The following is a 19,646-nucleotide window of genomic DNA, read 5'->3' on the forward strand; positions in this document are numbered from 1 at the left end:
GGTGGCACCAGGCAGAAGGGGAGACCCTCCAGCCCCCAAGGGTCTGACTCTAGCCCATGGGACAAAACCTTGGGCTGAGGGGATGTGCTGCCCTGTTGGAGGGCTCAGGGCATCAGCCAGGCTGCTCCTAGGGGCTGGATGTAGAAAAAAAGAACAAAAAGCCAGAAGCTTTTGGCAGGCCGATGTTGAAGAGCAACTGAAAGTGTGGCATTGCTGATGTCAGGTCTCTCAGACATCGCTGAAAGGGGAAGGAAGTAAAGCCTGTTCTTTGGTTTGTTTTATTTAAAGCGATTTAAAGCAGATTGCAGCTTGCCATTCAAAATCTGTTTTCCTTTATGGAAAGTCTCTAGGTGAAACCCACTGGAAATGAGTCAGCCTCCAAATCTAATGGCAGTAGAGGTGCTAAATTTCCAAACACATCCGAATAAGGGAGGGGAAAACATTGCCTTATAAATGCCCCTTCTGGGAGCAGAGAGATCTGAAGCGAACAGCGGCCCAAGGAAAGGAGTGTCCCTCCTCTCGGCTGGAAGGGACAAAGCTCCAATGTCCCATGTCCCTGTGCTGCCTCTTTGCCTGCCTCTGTGTGCTAGCTGTGGGAGGGGAGCAGAGCCTGCACGCAGTGGGGTGGGGTGGTGGGGCCACGGCGCTTGGCTGGCGAGGAAGGCTGCTGGGAATGGCAGAGGTTGAATAGCGAGATGGTGGGTGGAGGAGAGCAAGAAGAGATCACAGCAAATATAAAACACTCCACGGTGAAAGGAGTGCGTTCCCTACTTCTGTTTTTGTTGGGGAATATTTGTTTTGCTTTTTCAAGACTAGGTCCCTGGTTTCCCCTATGAAAAAGCCTGTGCTGTGTTCCTCCTCCTACACCAATCCCTGCGGTGCCTGCTGGGGCTAAGCCTCTTTGCAAGGCTCCCTTATTCCTGAAACAGCAGCAGGGCGTTGACATCTCCGTAGCAGCTTCCATCTCCTGCAAGGGTGCCAGAGATCTGCGTGGGAGCATAGGAGCTCATTTGATGTGCAGGATATGGGAATGAAGCAAAACATTCACAAACACTTCTTATCGTACTTCAGGGAACGTGTTTGATCTGTAAATATAGCTGATGGCGCACATCTTTCTTTTTATGTAGGCAGACAGGAGGCTGACACCCCTGCATGTCAGGTGGTGGCTTTCAACTCTGCAAGTGTGAGTCAGGACACAGACGCTGGGTTGATGTTGTCTCTCAGGAGCAGCGCTTCCCTCTGGGATGTTAATATCCGCGTTACACAGCGGCTGTTGTCCCTCCATCGGTCACCTGCGTGGGTCCTGAATCAGCAGCTCCATCAGAGATGAATGGAGCAGTGAAATGGGATGGTGTGTTCCTCCCTCCTAGGCATGGGCACCTGAAATCCTCTGGCTGTAAGCTGCTGACGTTCCTGGCGTGTTTCTGGCTGGCCAGCTGAGTCATTCCTGGGCAGTTCCCAGGTGTGGCTTGGCAGGCTCCGGCTGCAGCCTCCCTGCTCTGCTCTGCAAGCGTTTTACCCAGGCCGGTAGCACGAGTCCACACCAGTGTTCCCGGACACTGCTGGTGTGGCAGCAGGGTATAGCCTGAGCCATGTGTTTGTAGTGCAGGGGCAAGTTCAGTGTGACTACAGCCAGGAAATGGTGTGTCTGGGCTCTTCCTGTAGAGCAAGGGAAAAAACATCTAGTGACAATTTTCAGCAGTGACATTTTCCCTGTAAGTTCAGGGCTGGATTCTTTTTCTCCCCTTGATAATTCCTTTTTCTGGCTCGGGCTCCCGATGTTTGTGCGCACTTCAGGTTTCGTATTGTCCTGAGAAACCACAGTGAAAGTCAGCGTGTCGGCCCTGTGGTCAAGTATAATAAACTATTAGGACATTGCATGTGCTGGGCTTTGAAGCCCTTGCTCTGGAAGAGAACTCAGAAGTTACTGACTCATCAAGAAGGTTATGTTTTGATGATGCCAGCTGAGGGGCTGTGTCACGAGGCTGTGGTTTTTCCTTTTTGTGTCTGTCTCAGCAACTGCAGAGAGAATCCTGTAACACTGGAAGCTGGTACTTGCTGGCTGTGCAGCAGCATTACAGCCTTTTTTTAGCAGAAGGACAGGTAGTTCTAGGTACTGCCTGTGGATGAGCGGAGAGGGCCCTCAGCTTGCACATGGAACAGAAATGCATCCTCTCCTCTTATCTGTGGGACGAGCTATTCCTGTATGTGCCTTGCTATATGCCTGATGTGTTCCCTCTTGTGTTACCCCTGCCAAGCCCGGCGTGCTGGAGCTCTGGATACTGTCCTGCTCACGAGCTCTGGTGTCAGCCAGGCACTTCTGATGATCTTTCGTTCATTCTCAGACAGCGATCAAGTGCCTCCACACGTGTCACAGCGAGTGTAGGCTCTGAACTGCAAGCACAAGAACTCCTGTCGGTTTGACAAAGCTGTTCCGTACTTTCCAACGTGAAGCGGCCAGACCTGTCCCAAACACTGCTGCAAGCAGGGTGCGGCTCCTGCTGCTGGAAGGTGATGAGTGTCACCGTGGAACCTTTCCCAGCTAGCTCCCAGGTAGTTCCCAGGTACACTGAGGCAATTAGATTATGCCCTGCAGGCATGTAGCACACAGCCACACTGCATGCTAGGCAGGTGTTTGCCCAGCCTTGTCTGACAGCCTCCTGGAGAACAGAGGCTTTTGCAGTGCTCCTTGTTCCATTCTGCTGGTGAGAGGTTTTTTTCCTCTGCTACAGATTGAGCCCCTTCCCATGTTCTCCTTCATTGGGCAGAGACAGGGCCTGAGTGTTCCCTCTTCGTGATAAACTTGTTGGCGTAAGGAGAGTCAGCTACTCTCACCTAGTCTCTTCTTTTTTGCCCCAGGCTAAATAAACCTTGTTGTTTCAGTTTGTTAAGGGAAAGATTTCATGTTATTTTTGTTGTAGTTGGACTCCAAGAAAAGTGCTGATCAGTGAGATCTCTTTGTTTAATTTTTAACATCTTGGGGAATGGTGTCAATGTCTGTGACTGTTTCTACACCTGCTTCCTTTCCTTTGTAGGTACACGGACTTTGTGCTTCTTGTCACTGAACATAATCTCTGTCATTCCAGACTGTTTTCATTGTACAGGCTTGTCTTGGTCCTAGAATGCACCTGTAGTACTTTACAGCTCAGACAGAGGTCCTGGGCTGATTCTGGTGCTGCTGGCATACACGAAGGCTGGACAAGGCAGCCCCACTGTGCCAGGGCACATCCTGCTGTGGTCCCTGCTGCTGGTGGCTGCCCCTTCCCTGCTGCCTGCCTTACTGGCTTTGTACTACAATTCCTAATGAAAGCTGATTAATGTTGCCTTCCCTTCCCACAGCGTTACCTCCGTCATTGCTCTGGGCAGGAGGCCCTCTCCAGTGCATAAATAAATACCACTCGTGGCCAGCCTTTACTGGTGCCCTGGCCTCACTCACTGTCCGACAAAAGCAGACACCTCTCCTCTGGTTTTTGCAAGCCTTTAGATGGCGATGCTGCAGGTGCAGACAGGTTTGGGTGCCGTGGTGTGTGTCCCATGCTCCTGTACCACATCCCAGCTCCATTGACCAGCCTCTTCTTTTCTTCACAGCCGAGTCCTTTAAGGAGTTTGCAGAGCTGCTCCATGAAGTAGAGCTGGAGAGGTCCATGATGGTAAGATGATCTAAACTGTGTTCTGGTAATTACTGCCTCGTCACAAATTTAAATGCTAAATCATGGCCAAGCAGCACCATGTACCATCGGAAGGAAGCTGGGAGCACCAGGAACGTTGTGTTTTGTACCACATCTTGTCCATCGCTATGGGCACTGAGCAGCACAGGGGAGGTGCTGGTCATGGACAGGGAGAGCTTGTCCCTGGCACTCTGCATGCCAGGCAGTCATGGAGCCGCAGGACCCGGCCATCTGGAGCAGGTTTGCTCTGCAAAGCCAGGCGTACCAGGTGTACCTGAGCTGGTAACAAGCTGGTTTTGTGATAAAACAATTATTAAAGAATAAGCAGCCAAATGTAGTTTGAGCTTCGTTTTTGCCGGGTGCAAGCACGTGGGTCCCCCTGTGCCCTGCCCTTGGCAGCACAGCTCCTGCGGAGCGATGCGCTGCCTTCAGCCTCCCGCTGTGGTGTGCGCTTTGCCTCTCCAGAGCTCCTCCAGAGCTCGTGCTGGCTTCCCATCTCACTCCTAAGTCCAGGAAAAACACGAAGGTTAGGCTTGGTGGAGAACTTTTACAGCATGCCAGGAATGTGCTGCTTGGCTCTGCTTTCCTCTGCCTCGTGCAGCAGAGAGAGCTTGTGCCAGGCTGCTGGCTAGGCCAGTACTGCAGCGGTGGCTGCGCCGATGGGACACCACAGACTGCTCTGCGGGTCCGCAGGCAGGCAGGGAACGGGAGGAAAGCAGTAAGATAGTTCTTTGTTAATTCCATCCCAGGTACAATGGCTCCTTTGGCAGTGGGTAATTGGGTGGAAGAAATCATTTCAGGGATCATGGATGCTTTTAAGGATGCTGTCCAGCTTCTCTAAATTTTTATTCTTTCTTTTTCTCCCTGCTCTGCTTGTAGGATCAGTTATTAACAGTAGCTCGCTCAGAAGGTTTCACGCTTTCACCATGTTCATCAGCTTTAGATTACCTGAAAGGGCTGTGGCAGTGTAGTGTCATACCCCTTCTCTTCCCCTGTCCCTTCACTGGAGCTGGGGAGAGAGCCTGTCACAGCACAAGTGGGGACAGGAAGAGACGGCAGGTTGTGTCCCAGTGCCAGGATGGAGCTGGATTCAGTAGTGCAAACTGGGGTGAATTTGCCTCTGAGTTCATGGAGAGGGAGTGCAGAGCATGTCCCAGGAAAGCATCTTTCAGACATCTGACAGGACTGGAAGAGCCATGTGCAGGCTTTCCTTTTTCCCTAGCTGTTATTGTTACTCTCCTGCAGTGACAGACAACCTGCTGTCATTCCTCTTCTGGCTGGATTTCAGGAGAAGGAAAGTCCATCATTTATTTGAGAGCCATGTTATTAGAGCCATCAAGCCCAGTGCTGTCTGTGGTGAGAAACGCCAGACCATGAGAAAGCCGTGGCAAGGAGCCAGCCCCAGTCCTGCCTTCTGCTCATGTGAGCTTGGGTCATTCCTCACACCTTCTCTGGGAAGCAGCTCCTGCCCATTGCAGCCTTGCTGAGCTCTTAAGGGATGTTTTGCATTGGAAAAAAGCTCCTTTCAGGGCTGCAGCAGCCACTTTCTGGCAGTGCACTCACCAGCATGACTATCTGCTGTGTTCACTGGGAGATGCTAGTGACTCCACACATCACTGCCTCTCAGATCTTACCCATCATGGCTTTACATTAAAGACAAGGGTGGATGTGTCGTGGAAGGCAGGGCTAGTACAGTGGTGTGCCTGGGTGACAGGAGAGTGCACAGCCAGGATGTCTGGAGCAGAGAGGCCAGCAGCAGTGGCAGAGGGGAAGCAGCTGCAGGAGCACATCTTCCCTGCTCCCTTCCCTGCCATTAGAGCAGGCAGGGCAGCTCGCTGCAGGCAGGGACCCAGCTGAGCTGACAAGTAAGTAGCAGTCCCCAGTGGGCTTTGAGAATATATTTGGTTCTGGTTTGTGCTTCTCAGAGATAAACAAACAGCCTTGCCTCCTGGGGCTGCTGCTAATGCTAGTTGAACATCAACTCTCTTGGCTCTTCCTGTGTCGCATAGGGACAGTGGTTCTCTTAAAATGGGATGGGTGGCAAGTGCTGTCACCAGTGGGATCGGGATCATCCAGCCTGACGCAGCATGTGCTATAGGGGCCACGCAGGCTGTGCTGCCCTGGGAGCTCGCTCCAGAGTGCCGGTGATGCAGGGCTTGGCTGGGTGGCCAGGGCTGTGTAGTGACACTGTGCTGCAACCTATGAGGGGCCATCCTAGCGTTATGCTGAGGCTGGAGAGGCAGGCAGGAGCAAAGCCTGCCTTGGCACAGACAGGACTGTAGGGAAACTGGTGTCCTGGATGGCTGCTGCTCCAGCAGGCTGACGCCTGGGGTTTGGTGGGAGCAATGCAGCATTCCAGGCAGAGGGCAGCGGCTCACTGTGCAGGGAAGGTGGTGGGCTGGGGGAAATCCATCTGTCATCTACAGGGTGTCCCCAAAGCTTCATGTGCTGTGATTGGGGTTTTCTGTGTGTTACGGATGGGGAAAAGTCGGTATGGGTGGTTAAGCAGCTTCACCTACAGACAGAGGACAAGTTTGCAGTCAGAGACATTGAAATCTAAGAGCTCTTGGCTTCTAACCCTATTCAGCCTCTATTTAGGAGAAAATTAATCTGTATCCTGTAATTAAACCGTTTCTTTCTTTGTGCTGTAGGTACAGAACGCTAGTGATTTGCTGATCAAACCTTTGGAAAACTTTCGGAAGGAGCAAATAGGGTTCACCAAGGTAAGGCTTGTTTGTTTTAAATTTAAACATATTTGTTTCCTATTACTATATTTTAATTCAATTTTTTCTACCTTTTGTTGTTGTTGTCGCTTTTGAAGAGTAGACAATTATTGTACAATGTTTCCACTTCATGCTCTTAGAAACTTCCCCATTGAATGCTGGCTTTCAGCTGCTGGCACGAGAGAGTCAGTGCTGTGACTTTTAGTCTGATTTTTCAATCATAAGAGGCTCCAAAACCTTTTCCTGAATTCTTTGGGTTCTCTTCTGGCCTAATTCCAGCACTTTCTCCATCCTGAGCAAGGAGTGCTTGTTTCAACCAGTGATCAGGAGGTATTCCTTGCTTCTTTCTCTTCTCTCCCCTTTGTTCATTCAGTGCTATTGAGAATAAAACACTTTCTTCAGCTAAGTGTGTGTTAGAGCAGGAGGGGGAGAGAGCAGCAGAGGCCAGCAGTCAGAACTTCATTATAGTCACAGGGCTTTTGTTAAGAAATATTTACATAAAGCATCTAACGAGTCTTTCAGATGGACCAAACTTTTAAAGAAACAAACTGTAGAAAGCAAATCCTGCACAAGTTGAGCAGAAAATATTATTTTTCCCTTGTCTGCTATCGAGAAGTCCAGGTTCCACATTACTCAGTGGCAGCTTGAAATGGGGCTGGCTCTGAACCAGCTCAGAAATGGAGATGTTTTGGAGAACACTTGGGGCTTGGATTCCGCCCAGCCCATCTGGAGTCTGTGACGTTTAATAAATACAGGATTTGAGCAAAGATACTTGATCACCGTCCTGCCCTTCAGAATCCCCCGGCACAACCATGTGTGTAGAACACTCCTGAGCAGCCGCAGCAGCGTGAGCATGGTGGAGGCAGCGCCATGGCTGTTGGTCTTGTGCTAGTGAACCAGGCGCAGGGGTGAAGCCTCCTCGCCAGTGGGTTTTGCAACAGGCCTTGGTGTTACAAGCACGTGGATGTGCCCAGGGCTGAGAGAAAACTCCCTCCTGATGGATTTGCCTGCATTAACCATAGGGCCAGCACGTGTTTAGGAAAGAGTCACGGGGAAGGAGTCATGGGGACAAGGTCAAGCTGATTTTCTCCTCTGTGTTTATGGAACACTTAAGTCAAGAGGGCAATGGTCTACAAATGTTAAGATTATAGTATTAAAGCATCCTTCAGGCTGTTTTCTTCTTGGGTTGCTCTTCAGGTGTGTAAGGATTACTTTGTCTACAGGCCGGAGCGTGGTCTGCTCCAAGGTCTGTGCCACATGCCACCTCCCACCGATGGGTCACATACTGTGCCTCCGGCTCTGGAGCTGGCTGGTGTCTGGCTGGCAGGCACATGTCTCAGCATGGTTGGTGCCACAGTCCCAGCAGCAGGGAGCTCTGAACACTGACACAGATTCATCTGGCACCTTACAGCCCTTCTTGGTCCTTGCTGATGGGCTGGGTACCTCAGGTGGAGGCATCGGGCAGTGGCAGGATGCTGTTCAGAAGCAGTTAAGAGGCAGCAGAAAGTAGGGATTCGTTGCAGATTACTTAGAGGTTTTTATGGTTTGGCTTTGGATTTTGTTTCTGATGAGGAAGACGAACTGCAGAGGTGTCAGGGGCACCTTGGAGGGCTCTGTGTGGCTCAGCAGAAGTGCTTGCACACAGGAGCTTGCAGCGGGGCATGTAGCATCCTGCTGTGTTTGCAGGTTGTGCCCACACTGATGGGGTGCAGGAGAAGATAATGCTCTCTCTGACACCACCTGCAGCCTTGAGTGGGTCTGAGGTTCGAAGTGAGCCCTAGCCTGCTCCAGACCCTTGCCCTCACTTCTGAAGCTTTCCTGGGAGGAGCTCACACTGCACCACTGGGCTGCGGCTGCTGGATATCGCCTTGGGCACAAGCCCTCCTTCACTTGCCAGCCTGCAGAGCTGCTCCGGGTCATTCACATCCCTCTGCAGAAGGCATGAAATACAAATGAGGACTCCTCACAATGGTGCTCTGTCAGCGAGGGGGTCCCTCTCCATTGCTGCTGTGCCTCCACTGACTGGCATCACCCGATGATCCTTCCTGATTTACACCAGGGGGAAAGAGGCCGGGGCCAGGCTGTGGAGCAGCCCAGAGACATGACACAGAGAATTTGTGCCCTCTGCTTCATTTCCCAGATTTTGGCAGAGCCGCCTTCTGTGAGATGCTTTCTGTTCTCTTTGCAAGTTGCTGAAGCCAGATAGGAAGAGCCTTTGAATTGGGGCTTTGTGGTGACTCTGGCTGGAGAGCAGCCAGTCAGTCTGACTAAGACATCTGAGTCTGCATTAACCCGTTTTCCCGGGGATGAATGGAGTCTCCTTGCTCAGATGGTGTGCTCCCACACACGGGATCCTCCAGGTGTCACTGGGACCCACCGCAGCTGCCCCCCTCCAGCCACTTTCTCTTGCTAACCCCGGACCCATGGGATCATTGCTCTTCCTGTGACGTGTCAGTAAATGTTTATATGTGTGGACATCAAGGAGAAAAGCAGAGGATCCTGGATCGCCTGAGCTGACCCATTTCTCAGCCCTGGCACCTGCACCTTGCTCTGCTCGGAAGCTGTGGGGCCGGTGCAAGTTCATGGCTGGGGGTCCAGTGCTGATTTGGTGAGAGGGGAAAGGAACCAGTGTAACTGAGACTGCTGCGAGCACTTGGAAGGGCACGGGTTGTATCAGGGGAGAGCGTGTGGGGTGGCCTGTCTTCCTTTCACATTAGATCATATTTATGGAGGCTAGACTGTGTGCTTGGTCCATGTAGTCTATAGACCCTGTGGATTTTGTGCCATCTCTGTTCGGCAGAAGCAGTCTGAGTGCCAGGCGTGCTTGGTGAAGCCGTGCCTGACCGTGAGGTTTGAAAATGAGCAGAGTAGCACATGGAGGGGTGGAGTTCTTGATTAGCAGAGGATAATTAGAGGGATGTGCCTGCTAATAATGGAAAAGCAAAGCAGGATGGTAGGACCAGTTGTGGCCTGAAGCTCCAAATGAGCACGATATTACCTGGCGCACGTTCCTCTTGATCTACAGAGCTGTGAAGCAGAGCAGTGCGTGGTTTGCAGCCTTGCAGTAGCCTGAGGAAGTCCGTGCTTGCCCTCACGCAGGACAGACCAATGGAGCTCAGGGTGCTGGGGCCTCACACAAGGAGGTGCCTGTCCCTCCCAGCAACGCCCTTGGCTTTTGGCTCATGCTGTGGGCCAGCTCTGCTCTGGGACTGGGGGGTTGTTATTAAGAGCCTTGCTGCAGTCATTACGTTTAGGAGGATTTGGATAGGAAAAGTTTCATTCTAATTCCACTTGGAAGGAGAAAGTTGTTTTGTTTTGTTTTGTTTTTTTTTCTAAGAAGAAAACCAAAGCAAAAATGAAAACACAAAGCAAAACAAAAAAGCCAGAGGGGGAAAAAGTTGTTTGGACTCATTGTAAGCTGCGGGAGGAATGTTTACTACATCCTGGGATGGTGAATAAATGCAGTGTTTCTCAAAAAGTTCTTAAAAAGCAGATAACGTGTATTCCTAAAAGCACTTTTAGTTAATTCTCTTATTACATTAAGAATAATTTTAAAAGAAAGGAAGGACAGTAACTTCTACTTGCTTTCATCTCTGTGGGAGCAAGATCTAAGCAGCATTTGAGAGAACACAGTGGGTGAGGGAAAAAGACCAGGTTAAACTGAGTGTGGTTTTATAGAAATGCTCTTTCTACATCCTTCAACAGCATTTAGCTTTTTATAAATTACCTTTGGGTTTTTTTTTTTTGTATAAATGCTGATGCATCATACAAATTAGTTAAACTCAGGCATGAAGTATTTTTTTCCGTATGAACATGTTTCTCTTTTTCCCCTTTCTCCTTCCACTGTTTGCCAGATGAGGCTGCCAGTCGAAACAGAACCTGCCTCCCAGTTTGCGCCTTCAACTCCTCTCCAGCCACAGCTTGCCATTTCCTCAAGCTGATTTGGGGTTTGAATTTATTCAGCGCTGTCTTCTTTATCAAGTGACGGTGAACACATCACTCTTTGTGACTGGGCACCTGTGTTGTGAGCGCAGCAGCTCTGCTGCAGTTTCAGCAGTATTGTTGCTTTCATCCAAAGGGGGTGGGAAATGCAGCGAAAGCAGATTCATTTAATATTTACAGGCTTTCAACTTGCAGTGTTGCCCAAGCTCTGCTTGGAGCCATGTTGCAGCTTTGCTTGGAGGAGGCAGCTGGGCCAGGGATGTGCAGGCAGAGAAAGGCAGTGGGGAGCCCAGAAGCACCCAGCACTGGCTGCATGCCCATCTCCCGTTGATGGCTGGCTGCATGTCCTGCTGGGTGCTGATTCTCCTCTGAAGCCCTGCAGGTATGCTCCAAGGTGGAGGCTCCCAGCAGGTAAAGTGTGTTTTGTTTTGTTATATTTTATTTTTCTTAAAGAGAAGCAGCCGTTTGAGCTGAGCTCCATGCTTGCAGCTCAGTCTGCCTCCTTTAGGATGGGCGTTTCAGAAGATGCTAAATAGCAGCTAATGTTTAAGGGAGAGTTTTGGCAAGTGCATTTGCCCCTTTTCCCCTGTAGTCTTTGGCTGCTCCGTCTCTTGCTCAAACTGGGCCTGAGCTGCTGTGCTTTCCCAGGGACTCCTGCCCGTTTCTGGTTAAAGCAGCATCTGCTGAAGCTTGGAAAGCAAAGCTTTCGAAGAGCACCCTCCTTCGCTGCTGTGTGGCTCTGCCTGCGCTCAGGTGAAATCGGTTCAGTGTCTCTTGGTGAGCAAATAAGTTGGGTGGCTTCTTGGACTTGGCAAATCTTAATGGGAAGGTAATGCTGTCCTTTGCTGGGTATTCATGAGGAACTAATTTGTGCTCATGTTTCCAGTCTGGGTGGTTTTTTGTGTTGTTTTTTTTTTGTCTTGGCTTGCTCTGTTCAGCAGCCAACAAGCTGTTAGAAGCCTTGGCTTGACAATCAGGAGGGATTTGTAGTTCATCCTTCTGCTTTTCAGTTCTATGTTAATTAGCCCGAGTGGGAAATGATTGGCAAACTCCCTTGGTGGCCAAAAATGGTGTTCCGCGCTGTGTTCATTTCCGTATGGCAGCAGTTCTGCAGGAGCAAGCCGTGCTCCACACACTGGTGTCCATCTCAGATGTCATTCCCAATCCCCTTGATCCCCAGGAAGGGCTTAGTGCTCCGCAGCGGAGGAGGTGGCGCTCCCTGAAGGATTTGCTGCTGGCCTCTGAGCTCCTGCTGCAGTAAAAGCTGTCCCATTGCTTGCCCAGGCATTTTCTTTCCTTTCACCTATCTTTTCCACTGCAGAGATGACCCTCTGCCGGAGGATGGGCCGTGTCTTCCTGCAGGCTCCCCCAGGGAGCGTGGCTGGCACCGTCCCTTGCCGTGTTGAGAGACCACGTCTGCGTGCCACCTCTGTGGGGAGAGATGAGCTCTCGCTGGTTGGGTTTGAGCTAGCTTTCCATCACTGGGGGATTTTGGGACCTGCTGCTGGCGTAGCCCTCTCTAAGATGCAAGAAGCCGGCAGCAGGAGAGGTGTGGGCTGCAGCTGTGTTTCACTCCACTTCTGTGGCCTTGAGGTTTGGTGACTCCTTGTTTACAGAAATGAAAACAAGCCTAGGGTCCTGACTGCCTTAGATGTGGCATCTAATGGCACAGGCAAACAGTCCAGAAGTGTGACCTTACAGACATGGTAACTGCTGCTTCTCAAAACACTTTTGCTTCTCTGAGTTTGGATTTTCTTATCAGGGGTGTTAGTCACAAGGGTGGTGTTTTGTTTTGACAGTCCTTCCTGGCATCGGCTCTGCAGCTGCAGTGCTGCTTAATTTAGGTTTCACCCTTGGAGGTCTCTCTGCTTTTCTGGATTTGATGTGTATCTCTTTTTTATTCTGAAGCATGGATTTGCTAATACGGAGTAATTGTATCCCTAATATTGCAGAGGATGATACCAGAAGATATACTTCCCTTCTAGAGTCCTGTAACCACAGGGTCTCTGTAGGGCAGTAGGTGTAATTACTGGGGTAAAGGCTTGCTGGTTTAAGCCAGTTAAATATAAGCAGGGATATTTGAGTTTGTATCTCAGCTGCATTTTTCCATAGTAATTGTGCTTTCCCTATAGCATTGTGCAAGGATTAGAGAAACGGGACTCTTGTGGGGTGAGAAATCCTTTTTTGTAGGAAGGCAGTTTGTCCACCCTTTGTCCGAGGTGCCCAGAAGGAACCAGTGTCCACCAGCACAAGTCTGAATGCTGATGGCAAGCTGCTCCTCCTGCAAAGGCCGAGGAATGCGAGAGCCTATGCTACTGACAGTGGGTAACAAGGGGACCTGTGAGAGCTTCATGTGCTCCAGTAAATAACCTACGAGTGTCTCCTTGTGTGCCCACCAGAAAATAACCTTTCTTCTTCCAGAGGCAATGCGTTAGTAGCTGCCTTGATCAAGGACTGAGAAGAAGGCAGACCGTCAGGCAGGGGCTAACCATGGTGAGCTAAAGTACCAGTTTGGGAGCCCCCAGGCATCCTGCTGTGTAGGACATCCCATTAGACAGTCTGAAGAGTCAGTGCAAGTGGAATGGGGAAGCAAAACTTCATAGCAGGAGAACCAGTTAAAGAAAGAGAAAGGACTTTATTCAGCAAACACAGTTTCAAAATTTGCAGTTGCTACTGATCTCAGGAGGAACTAACACGTCGACCAGTCTGGCAGAGTCCATCTGCTCTGTTTTGCGGTGGTGTTGGTGTGTGTTTGCTTATTCATGAATTTCTGAATGGAGGCAAGAGAACAGGATTTCAGGGGTCTTACGGGATAATTGTTGAAAGATACCATTAGTTCCACAGGAGGCTGAGATTTTTCTTTTTTCACTTTCCACTTTCTTGAGCTTTCAGAAGCTAGACAAAGAATCTGGGCATCCTGTACATACCCTGTAGTGTGCATACACCAGTCGTCAGCTGCTTAGACCTGGCACTGAGGCTGCCACCAGGCTGGAATTTCCTTCTTTTAGCAATTTAACTGCCTCTCAGCAGTCGCTGATGGCTGTTACCATCTGATGTGGGTATTTGTCAGCCTGGCTTCTAATCATTGTTTCTTGATTGCCACAGTCCTCTGTGGCTTCACACTCATTGTAAGGCATAAGCAAACACCCTGGTCCTCATTTTGTCTTTTCCCTGTGTTCTCTTGGAGTTTTATTCTTAAATGTCTAGAATGAGAGAAAAAGAGACATTAACTCTTTCAGGTTTTCCAGTGCAAACAACTCTTTCTGTTACAGTGGTTCCTTCACAGTCTTTTTTTCTTAACAAATCAGTCCGTGTTTCGCGTTTGCATGCCTGTGGTAGGCATGTTTGAGATGTACAGTAGGTCAGTAAGAACCAGAGGGCTCTTACCATCCATAGGGGACCTCCAAGAGGTGAGGTCTTCCTGATGTGTGTTGTAAACCAGCTGTGTTTGAGGCAGCATTACCTTGGGCCGTATTCGGGCTGCGCGCTCTGCAGTAAAGCTTGGGTAAGTTTTGCTTGCAAGGTTTGCAATCTCTCCTTCCACCACCACTGATACAGAGATGATGACTTCCCTCCCATGTCTTGCACCTCCAGTCTTCTGCTTTCGTTCTGACACTTGCCAGAAACACACAGCAAGAGCCTCAAAACAGAAAACTGCCAAACTCCTAACAAATCTTTTCTTATCCCAGACATGTCTTTGACATTAAAGTATCTGCCCAGTTGTTTCCGAACTATGTGAACAGCATATTAGCAAATGGTGAATGGGTTTTTGACGTATTAATATGTCTCAATTTTACTTGACATCGAAGAGATTGAGAAGGGGTGCAATACCTCGTCAGTGGGGCTTTTGCCATGATGCTAACATGACAAAATCCTTCAAGTGCCTGTGCCACAAAATATTGCCAGAGCTTGGTCTTTGGTTGGAACTAGAATGGACTGTGAAAGCAGAGCAGTTGGAAAGGGGCTCTCTGTTCTGGTTGTGTTGACTAGAGTTTTCCCATGGGAATACTGAACTGTGCAAAAGATCTTGGCATTGTTGCATGTTCTTCTCTGGAAAATGCCAATAACTGGTTCTGCTTCAACTCCTGCAGGAAAGAAAGAAAAAGTTTGAGAAGGATGGTGAGAAGTTTTATTCTATGCTGGATCGCCATTTGCATCTGTCTTCCAAAAAGAAGGAATCCCAATTACAGGAGGTATGTATGGAGTTTTCTACACAGTTGGGTCCAGAAGCAACGTCACCAGCTGCTCTAGGTCTTAAAAAAGGGAGAAAAGTCGTCCTTTTCAGTAACCGATTAAAATTGAGAAGCACTTAAATCAACTAAAGCCTAGATTCTCTGGGTGAAACCAGGAAAATCAAGATCATAGTTCTCCTTAGTGTGTTGAACAGTAGCAGTGGCTTTATGCATTGTCAGAGCTTCTCACCCTTATGGTACAGGGCAGTGACCAGCTACACTGACACCTCTGGCTTCTCTTTCACCTGGCTCAGGGAACTGATGTGGCTGAAAAAGAACTGGTTATTACTATTATTTTTGCCAGCAGAGCTTCCTGTCTAGCTCCTGTGTTTGCAGGGGTAGCTGTGGCAGCAGGCCCATGGTGGCCATGAGCAGCAGGAGGAGGTACCCCTTCCAGCCCTGCTGTTGCCAAACTTGCTGCAGCAAGCCCCAGCTGCTCCAGCCCACATCAGAGGAGCTGGATCAAATCAAATCTGTCAAACGAGTTGTCAGATCAAGCATCTTTGCAAGGCAAAATTTGTGGAAGCTGTGGTAACACAGCAATGCTGCGTTGTCCTACCTGGTGCTGCAGCTCTGGAATTGCTGGGTTTGGGTTGCAGCTGGAGTCAGGCAAGAAGATCATGACGATGGCCTTGTCCTCATCAGTGCAGGGCTGTGGGTGGAGGCAGAGCTTATGCTGAAATAACAAATAGGCTTTGGGAAAGCCTTGCGTAGTGGAGTGAGGTTCTGGATCCATGCATGAAAGAGCAGACCTGAGAAGAATGGCCAATGTTCCAATTGTCTGGTTCTGTGCAAAGTGCTCAAAGCCTGGGCTGGATGCTTTTCATAGGCTTTTTCTTAAGTGAAGACAGAACTATTTGTGGGCTGACAAGACAAATGCTAGTCAAATATTGTCAAGCTAGATGTGATGTATTTTCTTTTTCCTCCTCTCCCTCTTTCTTCCAGGCTGACCTTCAGGTTGACAAAGAGAGACACAATTTCTTTGAGTCCTCCCTTGAGTATGTTTACCAGATCCAGGAAGTACAGGAAAGCAAGAAATTCAGTATTGTTGAACCGGTAGGAGCTCCCTTCTCTTCCAGGCCTTGTTGTTTGATGCTCAGATGTGCTGATTTGCTGACATTCGCAGGATGGGATGAGTTACCAGGTTGGATTGGGTCCTGGGAAGTCTTGTGATGGAGTTAATCTCGCACACTTGGATTGCTGCAGTTTAACAGCCTTAGTAGTGTTTGCCAGAGCATCATGAAACCACAGACTTGTTTCTCATGTCTGTAAGTTGATCCTGAGGAACAGGCTGGATGCTGTAGGTCTTGTTATGAATTGTCCTGGACACCTTGTGTTTGGTAAGTGTTAGCTGCCTTCACAGGAAGAGAGTTGTTATCTGGTTTGCTTACCTGTCACGGCACAGGCTGCAGTGGTACCAGCTCATATCTGTGTTCAGGCACCCTGCCCTGGACAAGTGGCTCTACCCTGGCGCCAGACGTGCTTGAGCGTGGGATCATGTAGGTCTTGTGGACGAGCAATCTGCAGATCTGCTCTTGTTCTCCCAGCAGGGTCTTTCATTTTGGGTGTGTTTTATTAAGACAGATGTGTGGGTGGTAGACCTGGGCTTTAGGGACACTGTGGTGGATAAGTCATACTAAGACTTGCATTATTTCAACATTGTAAGAAAAAAAAATGAATTTGTATATGTAATTTCTGAAACCCCGCTTCCTGTCTATTTTCCCTCTGATTAGAAATATAGAAGAGGAGTTTAATCTGTGTCCTTTCCCTCCTTTTCCAGGTGTTGGCTTTTCTCCACAGCCTCTTTACTTACAACAACCTGACAGTTGAACTCACGCAGGATTTCCTCCCTTATAAACAGCAGCTTCAGCTCAGCCTGCAGAATGTGAGTTCCTGCCCAGCTCAAGTATTTTTCACATGACTTCTATTCTCATTTGTATTTAAATACCTCTGTTGGCAAGGCTTTTCCCTGCAAAACAGACTGTTCATGTTTGCATTGTAGGAGGTGCAGATAAAGTTATGTCCTTCTCAGTTCTCCTCTCCTGCATGAGAGAGTCTGCAGGTGCTATTATAGTGGCTCTCTCTTTCTAGAAGGGGCGATTGCAATTATGTCATTTAACCTTGTGCATAAACAAGCCTAAGAATTTCTTCCAACTTCATGAGAAATGGTACACATCTTCTAAAAAGGCTTCCAATCTTGATCTTTATGGTATCAGCTTACTACGTGCTTTGGTAAGCTCCGCTGCTGGCTAAGTATACTCACGGGGTAAAATATCTGTGTCCTGTTTCCTTAATCCTCCGTCTTTCATGGTTGGCCTGCATTCCCATGGAACAACAGCTATAAATCTGTGCCAAGCTGAGTTTACTGCTGGCTCATTAGTTGGTGTAAGTGGTGTTCCACAAAAATACCCTGATTTTGTACCCTGTGTTGACATGACTCTTTAAAAATGACTCTGGTGCTAAGCAGTTTTGTAGAGAAAGTTTTGTAGGAGAATACACCCATTACCTAAACAATGGTGCAAAGAGTAGTTCAGGTGCTTCCTTCTGCTCCACCTAGCCTTAAAATGTGCTAAGTTTCTGTTATTGAAAGAACAAGTGTCCTTCCCAGTCATGACTCCTCAACACCATTTCCACGCATGGTATGTTAAACCATGTGTCTTCAATCATCTTTGAGAGTCCAGTTGTTCCTTTAGCTGGAGTTTTCATGTGAATATTTGGTGTGGCTGCCACGTTTAGTACATTGGGGACTGATTCATTTCTGCCAAAGCACTTAAAGTTTGACCAGGAATACCTGGAGCTTGCTCTTTGCTTATGTTCAAATGTGCTTGTTTTGTTTTCTCCTAACAGACAAGGAATCATTTTTCCAGCACGCGGGAGGAGCTGGAAGACCTGAAGAAGAGGATGAAGGAAGCCCCCCTCACTTGCAAGCTACCTGGGCAGCCAACCATCGAGGGCTATCTGTACACTCAAGAGAAATGTAATGGCTTTTATATGCACATGAATGCGTTAAAAAACATAGGAGCCTGCACTGCCCTGCACACAGCCCCACAGCAGGGGCTGCGCTCAGCTCCTGTGCCCAGGCCAGTTTAGTCACGGCAGCGCTGTGAGCTGTGCTGCATGGGGTGTCACTGCCTGCCAGTGCACAGGGCATCACCAGCAACTTCAGCTGCCAGCTTTCTCAGCGGTGGCACAGAGCTTTCTCCAAGTTTCATGAGCCATGTAAGCAAGGAGCTAATTGCCCTGCACTCAAATTAGATGAGATTTATTACTCTGTTGTACCACTGGAGAGACCAGACCTCTGGTAGTTTGCACATTGGCTGCGTTTTATCAGAACAAATCTGGTGTCCTGCCCAGCTTCCCTCTCGACATGTCTCTGAGAGCATCTGAGCACAACTGAAGCATTAACCGGCGCTCAAAGTTAAACTACTGAGAGTGAAACTTCTTGCCATTCTGTGGAGTATCAAATCAAACCAAATTCAATCTTTTGCAAATACTTGCTGTAGCTTTCCATGGCCATGCAAGCTCAGGAGAGAAAAGCCTGTGTGCAGAGCTGTAGCCTCTGAGTCCACAGACAACTTAGCGCACAACTAATTTTTGGATTATACATACAAATGTATTTAAACAGATGTTCATATGTGTGTTTATCCTGCTTTTAAAAGAAAACACACAGACATTAATTTTAGACCACAAATGTTACATGTTCCTGCATGCCAGTGACTGGTTGCTGCCTCTATTTATGTTTCCCCTATAAATTGAAGACAGTTGTTCCTCCTGACAACTGCAAGTTAAAAACTAATTGCAGAAAAAACTGCTATTTCAAGTATTTCATATAAATATGTTTAGGCATGACAACAAAGAAAAGTGTTGATAAATCTAGCATGATATACGTAGGAACTAAGGTTCAGTGTTTTAAAAAGGCTGTTGTTTTTACTACCAAGTTTTCATCAACAGGAAAAACTAGTGGTCCGTGTGAAGCAAGCATTCCAGCCACGTAGGATCCTGCCAGTGTAGGTCTTGGCTGGACTTGGCCAAACCAGCTTGGCTTCCAACCAAAGTCCCACAAACGCGCTTTCACCAGCAGCATTTTGGGAGGTCACTGGAGGCAGCTGCAGCCTCACTCCTCCTCCTGCTCCTCCGGGCTTTTCCCAGTGGAGATGCTGTCAAAGGAGTTGTCCTCACAGGGCCAGCAGTGTCTGGCCCCAGAGAAAGGTGGTCATGTGGGTAATGCTGGTCAGACTTTGCCGGCTGCATCCAGCCAAGGCACTGTCTCTGACTCCAGCTTCCTGTGTGTTTCTGCAGGGGCGCTGGGCATCTCCTGGGTGAAGTATTACTGCCAGTATGAGAAAGAGGCAAAAACCTTACGGATGACACCCATGGACCAGAAGCCTGGAGCTAAGCAAGTGAGTTGGTTTCTTGGAGGGATGTCTGCAAACACTGACCCAGCCGTCAGGTCTCACCTTCAGTTTGCCCACATCATCTCTTTCCGTAAGCAAACAGACATCCAGGTGCCGTGCCCAGGGCAGTACAGGCCAGCCCTGCTGTCAGAGCAGTTGTCTGGCAGCACCAGTCCTCAAGACGTGCTGGCACTGGGCTAGGTCCTGAGGCTGCAGCTGTGGAAGGAGTCCTGGCCACAGAGCAGAGCATCATGTTCCCCTCCTGCCTGGTCACACAGGCAGGGAGCTTGGTGCAACCTGAAAGGCACCTCTGTAAAGAGAAGTTTCACCTCCTTCTCTCCCAAAATGGCCTGAAGCCCTGCAGGGTTTCGCAGTGGAGATGCAGGTTTGTGTAACATGAGCATTATTCAGACAGTGGTGACTTGCAAGATTGGTCTAGTTTGAAATTTCTGCCTTTCCAGGCAAGCTAATTTTTATATTTGTCCATGCACATGGGTAGTGAACCTGCAGCTTGGTTTGCACGTAGCCCTCTGGCAGTGATTGCAAGTACTTGAATCACTCGAGTTATTAGATGAGTGCTTCCAAAAGGGGTATTTCTCTGCCTTTGGATGTTGGCACAGTCACTGGTTTGTGATTTTCATTTCTGTTCTTGGAACTGGTTACATGGGAGTGGGACCAGTGTTAGGA

At 48.9% G+C, this 19,646-nt stretch overlaps 1 protein-coding gene across 3 annotated transcripts in view; it reads left to right on the forward strand.

The window, feature by feature from the left end:
* The window catches only part of OPHN1 (oligophrenin 1), a 64,252-nt gene that overhangs the window by 20,253 nt on the left and 24,353 nt on the right, over positions 1–19,646 (forward strand). For all 3 annotated transcript variants that reach the window (XM_030496978.2, XM_030496979.2, XM_030496980.1), the window contains 7 exons: positions 3,589–3,650; positions 6,320–6,391; positions 14,425–14,526; positions 15,511–15,621; positions 16,346–16,450; positions 17,413–17,542; positions 18,865–18,965. In XM_030496978.2, the coding sequence (XP_030352838.1) occupies positions 3,589–3,650; positions 6,320–6,391; positions 14,425–14,526; positions 15,511–15,621; positions 16,346–16,450; positions 17,413–17,542; positions 18,865–18,965 (683 nt within the window). The remainder of the gene's footprint in view (positions 1–3,588; positions 3,651–6,319; positions 6,392–14,424; positions 14,527–15,510; positions 15,622–16,345; positions 16,451–17,412; positions 17,543–18,864; positions 18,966–19,646) is intronic.

This window comes from Strigops habroptila, chromosome 9, assembly GCF_004027225.2.
Source record: "Strigops habroptila isolate Jane chromosome 9, bStrHab1.2.pri, whole genome shotgun sequence".
NCBI lineage: Eukaryota > Metazoa > Chordata > Aves > Psittaciformes > Psittacidae > Strigops > Strigops habroptila.